This window comes from Panthera onca, chromosome B3, assembly GCF_046562875.1.
Source record: "Panthera onca isolate mPanOnc1 chromosome B3, mPanOnc1 haplotype 2, whole genome shotgun sequence".
In the NCBI taxonomy this organism is placed as follows: domain Eukaryota; kingdom Metazoa; phylum Chordata; class Mammalia; order Carnivora; family Felidae; genus Panthera; species Panthera onca.
The window spans coordinates 83,775,411-83,788,520 of record NC_138344.1 but is presented as its reverse complement, the minus strand read 5'-3'; the positions used below and the strand labels follow the sequence as shown (position 1 = coordinate 83,788,520).

General features: G+C 37.0%; 1 protein-coding gene across 2 annotated transcripts in view; it reads left to right on the top strand.

Moving 5' to 3' along the window:
* Positions 1 to 13,110, top strand: part of BAZ1A (bromodomain adjacent to zinc finger domain 1A) — a 134,407-nt gene that overhangs the window by 61,612 nt on the left and 59,685 nt on the right. For both annotated transcript variants that reach the window (XM_060619488.3, XM_060619487.3), the window contains one exon: positions 12,354 to 12,497. In XM_060619488.3, the coding sequence (XP_060475471.1) occupies positions 12,354 to 12,497 (144 nt within the window). The remainder of the gene's footprint in view (positions 1 to 12,353; positions 12,498 to 13,110) is intronic.

Sequence of the window (13,110 nt, the reverse complement as noted above, 5' to 3'; positions counted from 1 at the left end):
GAGCCCAACGCGGGGCTCAAACTCACAAGCCATGAGATCATACCCTAGCCGAAGTCGTACGCTCAACCGACTGAGCCACCCAGGCGCCCCGAAAATGAACTTTTAAATCTTTGGGTTCTTTTTTTTTTTATATTGCTAGCCTAAATGGTATTAGTGAAGCAAAATTAATTAAACTGCATTAATATTGAGGACAAAGAGAAATACTAAATATATTGAGAAGGTAGAATGAACATAAAAGATATAAGTGAGGACCAAATCTAGTTATTTTTTTAATGTTTATTTATTTTTGAGAGAGAGCCCAAGCAGAGGAGAGGTGAGGTGGGGGCAGGGGGTGGGGGAACAGAGGATCCAAAGTGGGCTCTGTGCAGGCTTGAACTCGTGAACCATGAGATCATAACCTGAGCCAAAGTTGATGCTTAAGCAGCTGAGCCATTCAGGCACCCCAGATTTAGTTATTTTTATTTAAGCATACATGTTTGGATGTCAGTGACTTGATCCAGGTGGGATTAATCAAAGAGAAGTTTTTGGGAACAGGTTATTTGACTAGAAATCTTTTGAAGGCAGAGAAAAATATAAATTAGTAGGAAAGGATTAAAGAAGGCTTCCTATTTAGATGCAAAGATAGTATAGAATTTTTAGCAACATGTATTGGTTAAATTCGTATCATAACTCTTTCAGAAAGTAGGCTTTCTATTGATCAGCTTACACTACTGATCTTTTTTTTTTTTTTTTTTTTTTTTTAATTTTAAGTAAGCTCCACGCCCAACATAGGGCTCAAACTCACAACTCTAAGATCAAGAGTCACATGCTCTAACAACTGAGACAGGCAGGTGCCCCACTATTGATCTTTTAAGGTCACAATTTCTGGTTCTCAGCCAAAGAGAGTCTTTAACAACATCCAAAAATTGTTTTCAATCTTTAGTTCTCAGTGACCCTAGAATGTTGATGATATAATTTTTAATACAAAAAAGAAAAAAAGACTGTTTGGAACAGCTGTTCTTTCTTTGGAATTCTAAGTTAAAGTGAAACTACCTTCTTTAGATATATATAGTGTTTGTTGTATGTACCAAAGACCCATACTTACAACCCTACTGACTCCTGGATTGTCATTGCTAGTTCAGGAGTTAAAATTTAGAATCCTTATTTACTTGCATAATAATAAATTAGGCCATCCTGGGAAATTGTTTTTATACTCTAAAAATCCCTATAGTCACAAAAATAAATGAAAATATTTTTTTTTTCTAGGCAAGTTTAATTTAAATCACCTATAAAGATTATGTTGTATTTCTGTATGGACTTAACAAAATAGTTCAGTAAAGTTTAGACTGATCATATATACTTACTCATTTTCTTCAGTATTCTAAAGGCATTCAAATTGCTTTAACCAATAGGAACATCTGTCTAATGCCACTCAAAAGTCTTTGAATGTTAAATATTGGGGGTGAGGGTGGTTAGTCTCTGGCAACTTCTTTACTGATCCTTTGCATTAATGCCAAGTACAAACAGTAAGCTGAATCTCCCCCCAGGACTTACAGTCATTACTGTGGAGGTAAGAAAAATGATAAAAATGGGGAGTTGGTAAATAAAGTGAGGTTCACCTCTTTTCTAACATAAAAGGAAATCAGATATTTACTTCAATTTGTATCTCATTGAACTTGGTTAGTAGCAGGATGGTGAAGTAGAACAGTAGTAGTTTTGAAATTCTTATTTCCCTGTGGCAAGAGAATATTAGTGACTAATATCACAAAAAAAGGAGAGACTATGTATAGCTACTTCTGTCCTGAAATCCCTGTTAGAAATAAAAGGGAAATTCATTTCTACATGGTTATTACATGGGTTTAGGTCTGAGAAATTAGAGCCTCTTCTGAATAAAATCTCTCTCCTATATCTTTGTTTACCTCTTTTGGGATCTGTTTCATTTGGCCAATATAAGATCAGTTCTTAATAAACAACTTTCTTCATAGATACTTTGAATTAGTTGAGAATAAGATAAAATTGTAGTCTGTTAATTTTCCAAGCTGTCTTGGAGGCCAGTAGTATGGTGTGTAAGTGGAATTCATTTGACCTATGGTTCTTAATTAGTATTTTAAAAATGAGGTTTATCTGTCTTTCTTAGATGAAGTCAGAGACCATCCAAGATTAAAGTTAAGAAGAACTAGGAAAAATGACATAAGCTAAACTAATTTTTGGTGAAAGGAAAAGGAGTGACAAAAGTACAAATAAAATCTACTCATCATTAAAGGCCAGGAAGAATCCTTTGTTGTTTAAATTAAAAACATACGCCAAGAGAATAATTCTGAGCAGATGTTGGTATACTTTTTTTAAAATAAGGGGCCAGATAGTAAATATTATAGACTGTGTAGTTCATATGGTTTCAGTTGCAGCAACCCAACTCTGCTGTTGGAGTGCAAAAGCAGCCATAGACAGTATATGAATGAGCACGGGTGTATTCTAATAGTTCTCTATTTATAAATACTGAAACCTGAATATCTTGTTATTTTCACATATCACAAAGTCTTCTTCTGACTTTGAAATTATTTAAATATGTATAAATTATTCTTAGCTTGCAGACCATACATACAAAAACAGGAGATAAGTTAGATCTGGCTCACAGGCCATATAGTGTGCTGATTCCTGGAATAGAGGAAAGGTACTGCTTTACAGAGATCCCTTTTTTATTGAGAACTTCAGAGTATGGCATGCAGAAGTGGCTTGGTAGAAAATCCTTTGGAGCCAAACTGTTGTTTCTGGGAACCTTCTTTCTTAATCTGTAAAACTGAAACACTATCTATATTCATAGGGTGGTTGTGTTAGCTTTTGCCGAATAACAAACTGCCTGCAAAACTAAGTGGCCTAAATCAATAAACCTTATTCTCACAATTGGTTGGCTGAAATGTTCCCATGATCTGGGCTGGCCTGTCTGGGGCTGGATTGTCTAGATCCTCTACTTTAGAATAGCCTTACTCACGTATCTGGGGCCTCAGAGTTGGGTGGCTACTTTCATTTCACCCTTCAGGAAGCTACTAATCCAAACTCGTTCCCAGGGTGGTAGCAGGGTTCCCAGCAGCAAGAGAGGGCAAGCTTCAGTGTGCAAGCACATTTCAAGCCTCAGCATGCTACATATTGCTAGTATTCCGTTGACCAAAGCAAGTCACATGAACAAATCCAGAGATCATGTGGGAGGGAATCAGAGTGGTATGATTCAATGGGGCCATGACTGTGGCAGTCATCTGCCACAGTAGTTAGTATTTGTTAGGAGCCCAGCATAGTGCCTGCCACATAAAGCACTCAGTAAATGTTTATTCCTTCCAGTACTTGTCAGAGACCAGTGAAGAAGAGTCTTCCAGCTGTGATGACTCATCCTTTTTTTAGTCCCTAATTTTCTTACATCATAGTCACTGTTCTTGAGAGTTTGCTATATGTCATTTTAGGGAGATGATGACCATACCTATAAACTTTGAGAGCTTACTATATGCCAGACACTGAGCTTTTTATTTATAAGATCTTATTTAATTCCTGCAACAGCCATATGTAGTAAGTGCTCATTTGCTCATTTTGCAATTGAGAAGCTCATACACAGAAGTTAATTAACTAAAATTTGCTCAAGGTCACAAGTAGTATAATTTCCAAGCACAGGCAGTGTCAGAATCCGTGTTCTTCTGTTTGAGAGAAACAGATGAGTGAAAAAAAAATTAAAGAATAGAATTAAAAGATTGTAGTTGAATGTACTCATTGTCCACTATTTACTTTTCCCTTTACCTGAACATTTTATAATTTGTCTAAATGGGAAGAGATACAGGATTTTATATATGTGGTTAGATTAATCTTTTGATCATTTGTTCTAAGAGTGATGCAGGTCATATTGTAAGTGTCTGAAAATCATCATCTTTTGATCATTGATTCTAAGGGGGAAAAAAGCTTCAGTATTTAAACAGGTTTCCTGGTTAAATTCTTAATCACTGTTCTTATCAGAGGGTACTTTAATTATTTTACTTTTGTAGTCTGAGCTGTTTAAGCTTTCTTCTTTTCAAATATTTTGCTTTAGATGAAAGAATGCTATCTAGTAGCAACAAAAGGAGACTGCAAGTATGGCGAAAAACTATAATTTTTATTTATTGACTTTCTATCTTTTTTTTTTTTAATTTTTTATTTTTGAGACAGAGAGAGACAGAGCATGAACAGGGGGAGGGTCAGAGAGAGAGGGATACACAGAATCCGAAACAGGCTCCAGGCTCTGAGGTGTCAGCACAGAGCCCGACGCGGGCCTCGAACTCACGGACCGCGAGATCATGACCTGAGCCAAAGTCGGCCGCCTAACCGACTGAGCTACCCAGGCGCCCCTCTTGACTTTCTATCTTTTGGCACAGTTCCCAGGAATGAAAAATGCAGTTATGTCTTTTTTCTTGGAAGTGGTAGGGAATATTCAATTTAGTACTTAAAAGTATACACAAAGTCAAATTTTATGATTCATTAGCAAGCATTGTGTGCTCAGTTGTCACTTTGTAGGTATTGGAAAGAGTGTAGTGACTAAGACAAGGACTAGGGACTTAGGTTCAAGTGCAAGAGACAGAAACCCACAAATCAACATGATAATTCAGATTCTGATCAATGTTGTAAAGAAAATAAAACTTGATGGGATAGAGTCTTGAGTCATAATTTTTTGTTTTAGTCAGTTAAATTCAATATTGTGTCTGTAAACTACTGTGTTGGATGCCACAGGTTAATCTAATATGAGTAAAGCGCTAGTACTTTTTTTTTCTCAAGTAGAACACAGGTAGTAGGGATAGAGTTTGCAGGGCAAATATAAGTGAAATACATATGAAAGATTAATAAAGGATTGGATAAGAAATGCTATAAGAGGACATAGAAGGGAGGGAGAATTGGAGGAAAGTAGTCAAAAAGGTACAAACTTCCAGCAATAGGGGAACTGGGGTGACTCAGTCAATTGAGTGTCTGACTTTGTTTCTGGTCATGGTCTCCCAGTTCATGAGTTCGAGCCCCCCATCAGGCTCGTTCCTGTTACCATAGAGCCCGCTTCAGATCTTCTGTCCCCCGTGTCTCTCTGCCCCTTCCCTGCTTGTGCTCTCCCTCCCAAAAACAAATAAATCTTTAAAAATATATATATTAAAAAAATTCCGATTAAAAAATGAATAAGTACTAGGGATATGATGTACAACATGACTGTAGCTAACACTACTGTATGACATATAGGAAAGTTGTTAAGCAAATAAATACATCTTAAGAGTTCTCATCACAAGGAGAAAATTTTTTCTTCATTCTTTTTTTTTGCATCTAGATGTGATGGTGGATGTTAGCTGAACCTATTCTAATGTTTTTTGGTTTTTTTTTTTAAGACAGAGACAGAGCATGAGTGGGGATGGGACAGAGAGAGAGAGGGAGACACAGAATCTGAAGCAGGCTCCAGGCTCTGAGCTGTCAGCACAGAGTCCCACATGCAGCTCGAACTCATGAACCACGAGATCATGACCTTAGCCTAAGTCGGACACTTAACTGACTGAGCCACCCGGGAGCCCCTGAACTATGACTATTTAAAACAAATTACTTTGTTTTTTTATAATTTATTGTCAAATTAGTGTCCATACAACACGCAGTGCTCATTCCAACAAGTGCCCTCCTCGATGCCCATCACCCACTTTCCCCTTTCCCCCACCCCCGTCAACCCTCAGTGTGTTCCCAGTATTTAAGTCTCTTATGGTTTGCCTCCTTCCTTCTCTGTAACTTTTTTTTCCCTTCCCCTCCCCCATGGTCTTCTGTTAAGTTTCTCAGGATACACATATGAGTGAAAACATATGGTATCTGTCTTTCTCTGCCTGACTTATTTCATTTAGCATAATGCTTTCCACTTCCATCCACGTTGCTACAAATGGCCAGATTTCATTCTTTCTCATTGCCAAGTAGTATTCCATTGTATGTATAAACCACATCTTCTTTATCCATTCGTCAGTTGGTGGACATTTAGGCTCTTTCCATAATTTGGCTATAAAACGAATTACTTTTAAAACAAAAACAACTTTTTGAGGGAAGAGGATATACCATATTCTTATAAAAGTCTATTTCCATGCTTAGCTTGTCACTGTTTATAGATTTGTTGCTAACTTCTGTGTCCTCAGATTCTGTTCTTGCTGCTGTTCCACAGACTTGGTTTCACTCTTAAAAGTATTTTAAGTTGTTAGCACTTTAGGAGCCTCTTGACTGTGTAGGCTTAAAGCTCTGAAATACCCTTGAGTCAATACAGTGTATCTGTTCTCCCTCAACTCCAGTGATAGAGTGGAAGATTCAGAGTCAAAGCTAAAGTTTTGGCTGTATCATTATAGACTGTATGACCATGAGCAAATGATTTAACTTTTCTGACACTGCAAAATTTATAACCTGCAGAGTTGGTATGAAGAGAGAATTATGTGTAACTTGTGTACTTAATGTGACATACAGGAACTCTAATAATAATAAGGACCATCTTTTGATTGTCAGCCTCTACTCTGTCCTCAAATAATAGAGCATAACTTTAATTTAGGAAGGTTCTGTATCTTCGGAAACCCATTAGCTAGGTCTTAATTCTTGATTCTTCCACCTTTTTTACACTCCAATCTTCTTTGGACTCACTAGAACCAAGAAATTGTAGAAAGTGGATTTGAAAGACATAGACTAAGTCTATTTGGAAATCTATTAGAAGGTGTTGACTTGGGAGCTCCTGGGTGGCTCAGTTGGTTGAGTGCCCAACTTCAGCTCAGGTCATGATCTCACAGTTTGTGAGTTCCTGTCAGCATGGAGCCTGTTTCTGATCCTCTTTCCACCTGCCCACACACCTCCCCCACTTGTGCTCCCTCTCTCTCAAAAATAAATAAAACATTAAAAAAAAAAGTGTCGACTTGCCGTTTTGAATAGTTAACTGATATTTAGCTAAGCACCAGTGAGTAGGCCTGGCCTTGCTTAGATTAGAAAGAAAAGAAAAGAAAAGAAAAGAAGAAAGAAGAAGGGAGGGAGGGAGGAAGGAAGGAAGGAAAGAAGGAAAGAAGGAAAGGAAGGAAGGAAGGAAGAAAAGGAAGGAAGAAAAGAAAAGGAAGGAGAGAAGAGAAGAGGAAGGAAGGAAGAAAGAAAGAAAAATTTTAAATCTGTGGTTTGTGCAAAATTGATAGCTTTGGTAATAACTAGTATAATTTATATATAAGATATTTCCTACATTCTAGGCTGTGTCTATCTCTGTACTGTACTGGTTTGCTTCTCCCTTATTCTGTCAGGGATTTATATTTCTATCTGTTATTTTTCTGTTGGTTTTAAATAAATTTGTTGTTAAATTATTAGAGCTCTGTGGGTACTGGGGGTCATAGGCTATTCCCTTCAGTGGACTGTCAAACTGTTTTAGACACTACATCAACCATACCTGAGCCTAGAGTAGATTCATTTACTTTGTTTTTCCTTCGTGACCACCACCACCATCACCGTTTTGGAGCACTCAGCTGAGCTCGGCCAGTGAAAAACTATTTCTTTTTGTAACTTGAACCTTGTCAAATGTTCACTGAAGAGCTTCCCTTCCCTCCATCACCGTGGGGAACTCTGAGCAAACCATCCCTGGATAGGATACCCAGGGTCCATTTGAGGTGAAGGGGTTTAAGAGAGAAAAACTTTCAGTTACAAAATAAGTAAGTCATGGAAATGAAAAGTACAGAATAGGGAATATAGTCAATAATGTTGTAATAACACTGTATGGTGACAGATGGTGACTGTGCTTATCGTTGTAAGTACTGCATAATGTACAGAATTGTTGAATCACAGTGTTGTATACCTGAAATGAATGTAGCATTATATTGTCAACTATGCCTCAATAATACATTTTTTTTAAGTCCATTTGATTTCTTGCATACTTTTGTGCAGTTCATGTCACTAAATTACCGAACTTTTTTATCATTAGATTACATAATTAACATTTTTTATAAGATTTCCTGTAGTTGTTCCTCTTTAGAAACACTGGTTTATTTCTGCCAGCCAATGGTGAAAGTTAGTCTGCAGGTTTTTTTCCACCATTTCCCTTTGCTACCAAAGTAGTTAGCTTGGTAATTGTGCCGTCTTAGGCTTTACTGTTAGAACAGAAAAAAAGTTCTTTTTTTTTTTAATCCTTTTAAATTGTAATCATTTTTAAATGTGTAATTCAGTGGCATTAAGTACATTCACAGTGTTATGTAATCATCACTACTATTTCCAGAACTTTTTCATCATTTCAAACAGAAACTCTGTACCCATTAAGCAATAACTCCCCATTTCTCCCTTCCTCCAGACCCTGGTAACCTTTATTCTACTTTCTGTCTCCATGAATTTTCCTCTTCCTGATACTTCATATAAGTGAATTCATACAATATTTGTTATTTTATGTTTGGCTTATTTCACTGAGTATGATGTTTTCAAGGTTAATCCATGTTGTAGCGTATATCAGAATTTCACCCCTGTTTGTGGCTGCTGAATATTCCATTGTGCGTGTATGTGTGTGTGTGTGTATACATACATATATATTTGTTTATGCATTGTTTATGCATTCATCTGTCGGTAGACACTTGTTTCCACCTTTTGTTTATTGTGAATAATGCCCTTATGAACATTGGTATACAAATATCTGTTGAGTTTTCAATTATTTTGGGTATATACCTAGAAGTAGGATTTCTGGGTCATATGGTAATTCTGTGTTTAATTTTTTAGGGTCCACCATATTGTTTTCAGAGCAACTACACCATTTTATATTCTCATCAGCAATGCACAAGGGTTCCAATTTCTCTATTTCCTCACCAACACTTCTTTTTCTTTTCTTTTTTTTTTAAATAATTGGCATTTAGTGGGTATAAAGTGGTATCTCATGGCAGTTTTTATTTTGCATTTCCCTTATGATTAATGATGGCTGAACATCTTTTCATGTGGTTATTGCCATTTGTATCTTTTCTTGGAGAAATGTCTGTTCTGGTCCTTTGCTTGTTTTGAATTGAGTTGTTTGTATTTTGTTAAGTTATAAGAGTTTTTCATATGTTGTGCCATGTTTTTGTCTGGTTTGTGTATCAGGGTATTATTAGTGTTATAAAATGAATTAAGAAGTGTTCTCTCCTCTTCAATTTTTGAAAGATTTTGAGAATTGATATTAATTCTTTAAGTGTTTGGTAGAATTCACCAGTGAAGCCATCTGGTCCTGGGCTTTTCTTCATTGGAAGGTTGATTACTGATTCAATCACCTTTCTTTTTTTTTTTTTAATTTTTTTAATGTTTATTTATTTTTGAGACAGAGGGAGACAGAGCATGAATGGGGGAGGGGCAGAGAGAGAGGGAGACACAGAATCGGAAGCAGGCTCCAGGCCCTGAGCCATCAGCCCAGAGCCTGACGCGGGGCTGGAACTCACGAACCACGAGATCGTGACCTGAGCCGAAGTTGGACGCTCAACCGACTGAGCCACCCAGGCGCCCCCACCTTTCTATTCTACTTATAGATCTGTTTAGATTTTCTATTTCTTCTTGGGTCAGTTCTGGTAGTTTCTGTCTCTAAGAATTTGTCCATTTTATCTAAGTTATCCAATTCGTTAGCATACAATTGTCCATAATCTTTTCTTTTTTTAAAAAAAATTTTTTTTTTTAATGTTTATTTTATTTTGAGAGAGACAGATTGTGAGTAGGGGAGGAGCAGAGAGAGAGGGAGACACAGAATCTGAAGCAGGCTCCAGGCTCTGAGCTGTCAGCACAGAGCCCGACGCAGAGTTCAAACTCAGGAATTGAATCATGACCTGAGCCGAAGTCAGACGCTTACCGAATGAGCCACCCAGGTGCCCCTGTCCATAATTTTTTCTTAAAATCTTTTTTAGTTCCTGTAAAAATCACTAGTAATGTCCCCACTTTTGCTTCTGGTTTTAGTAATTTGAGTCTTCTCCCTTTTTTCTCAATTCTTTAAGAGCAAGTTGTAAAGGAGCCACATATGATACTTTTAATTGAACCTGTATTAGACTCAGAGTGAGGGAAAATGAGCAAAGAATGAAGATAAGATGGTTTGAGGGCTAGATTCACCTACATAGTCTCCATTTTGTTGATTCTTAAGCCTTGGGGTGCTGTAAAACCAGTTGCTTTCTTCAATTTGGGTGCAAAAATTTCCTAGTAGTAGATCCATGGTCCTGGTTTTCTCAGTGCCTAACAGTGCTATCAGATATTGTAGGGCATACTAAAGATGTTCTCCTAATGGATAATTATAGGCACATGATAAAATGTACACTAATGAGAATAAATGCTATTGTATAAAAATTCACCAGCTTCCCAAAGTGAATCTGCTCTGAATATACTGTTTCTTTTCTGGAATTGTATGAGTCTCTTTGTTGTGGCTGTGACAAAAATTCATTTTGAAAAAACAGGTAAAAGGGTCAATTATCCATTTATTGAATCAAAAGAAAGATTAAACAGCTAAACCTGAGATGAGCAAAGCACAACTAAGTCTAAGGAAGAACAGAAATAAGAATTGATTGCCTCTAGTACCCTTGTCATCTCTCCTTTCATGTCTCTTGTAGACTTTATGTTCTTACTTGTACAGTTACCTGTTGGTTGTGTCAGGAAACATGGCTGCCAAAAGCACAGAATTTCATACTTTATAGTATAGATTCCATGATAGGAGAGGGACTAATTTTTACTCTCTAGATTCCAAATTTTAAAATCTTGGAAAAGATGTATTGGCTCAGCAAAAAGTTGCCTACCCAGTATCAACTAACCCTGGCCAGGCCCTGTGGGAACATGACAGCTCCCACATGTGGAAGGAGGTGGGATATAGGAATATTGAAGTTCCTAGGAGAATGGGGATAGTGAATAGGCAGTTTTACGAATGCCCACAATATATCAAAACTTGTAATATATAGGGTGACCAAATGAATGATGTAGTGAGAAAATTGTCCAATCTTGAGTCACTTTTTCTACCCCATTGGTAGGTGTATATATAGTTAAGATATTCTTAGTTAATAAAATCTACCCCCACCCCCACCTCCGGATTGCCCAGGAGTTGTAGGGAGGCTATAGATAGAATTCCAGCAATGCACTTTTTCTCTCTGTTACTCCCTACTATATACCTTTTTACTTATGGTTCTGTCTTCTTTCAACAACTTGAGACATATTTCACACACCATAAAATTCACACATTTGAAATGTACAGCATAATGGGTTTTGATATATTCATAGTTGTACAGCCCATACTATAAACCAATTTGAGAATATTTTCCATACCCCAAAAGAAAGCCCATGCCCATTGTCAGCCAGTGCCCATGGCTGTCCTTTCTCACCTTCTTCCCTTTCTGCCCCCACCTTCCAGGCAGCCACTTTCTGTCTATGGATTTGCCTCTTCTGGATATTTCATATAAATGGAATCATATACTATGTGGCAGTTATGTTTGGTTTCTTTCATTTAGCATAATGTTTTCATGGTTCATCTGTACTTCATTTTTATTTTTATTTATTTTTTGCTGAATAATATTCCATTGTATGGATATACTACATTTTAATTATCAGTTGCAAATTGGGATAGTGAAAGTGGGATTGAGGAATATTTCAGTTGTGGTGAATATGTCTGAAATTGCAGCCCATAAAACCCAGATAGAGTGGGCAGAAGTAAGGGAACCCAAAATAGAGGCAGTAGAACTAGTGAATAGGAAGTTTTATAGAGATCAGAAATCCCAACAAAAACTACAGTAAGAATGATCTCCAGGTTATGATCTGGAGAATTTCTGTATTTAAAATATTGGATGTTTTGAAAAACTAAGACTCAACCTGTATAATGACATATTATGCCAGTATTTGATTTTCTAAACAGTAACTTTAGTTAAGAATATAATTGCTAAGGGGGCGCCTGGGTGGCTCAGTTGGTTGAGCGTCCGACATCAGCTCAGGTCATGATCTCCTGGTTCCTGTGTTCGAGCCCCGCATTGGGCTCTGTGCTGATAGCTCGGAGCCTGGGGCCTGCTTTGGATTCTGTCTCTCTCTCTCTCTCTCTCTCTCTCTCTCTCTGCTCTTCCTTTGCTCGTTCTCTGTGTGTGTGTGTGTGTGTGTGTGTGTCTCTCTCTCTGTCACTCAAAAATAAATAAACATTAAAAAAATTTTTTTAAGAATATAATTGCTAAGAATCTTGATAAATTGACCTTTGTATTATTTTAAATTGTAGCTAACTTTTGTTAAATTTGATGTTACAGATTTTCTTGTTTCTTAATTTAGTTACATCAATAAGCCATAGTCTCTACAAAAGCAAATATCTTTTCAGTTGTTCATAATAATTAGATTGTTCTGAAATGTTTGATTATAAAATATAAAATAATTTGCATTTTTAAATATATAATTTTCTTTAGGTTGCAGTGTAGGATTTTGGAAGTCCTTCCTCCATCACATCAAAATGGCTTTGCTAATGGACATATCAGCAGTGTAGATGGAGAAACTATTATCATCAGTGATAGTGATGATTCAGAAACACAAAACAGTTCTTTTCAAAATGGGTAAGTGATTTTTGTTAATTTTTTAACTGTGTATCAGATTGACTAGTGATATCCCATTGAAATAAGTTTTTCTTTAATCCTTCCTTTCTTCCTTTGTAATCATACAGTATAAAATCCATCTAGGAAATGTGGTTCAACAACACACATTAGAATTTTCAAGATTTAAAGCTACCTTGTTAATTGTAGTCAGCTGCTTAGGAGCACTTGAAGTTCACCTCATTCAATTGTACTTAACACATTCCATTTTTGTTTACTTGAGAAAATTCATTCTGTACTTTAATTATTATACTTAATTGCTTTATGGTGCATATGGTAAAGACACTAACTTTCTGAAATTCAGTCAGTTGACAACATGGGTCAGCTGAATGCTTCTGGAGAAAAATCCTACAAACACATGTAGATTGGCAATGTCGGGGCCCCTGGGTGGCTCAGTCGGTTAAGCATCTGACTTCGGCTCAGGTCATGATCTCGCGGTTAGTGAGTTTGAGCCCCGCATTGGGCTTTGTGCTGACAGCTCAGAGCCTGGAGCCTGCTTTGGATTCTCTCTCTCTCTGTCTCTCTCTCTCTCTCTCTCTTTCTCTCTCTCTCTCTCTCTCTCTCCTTTTCTGCCCCT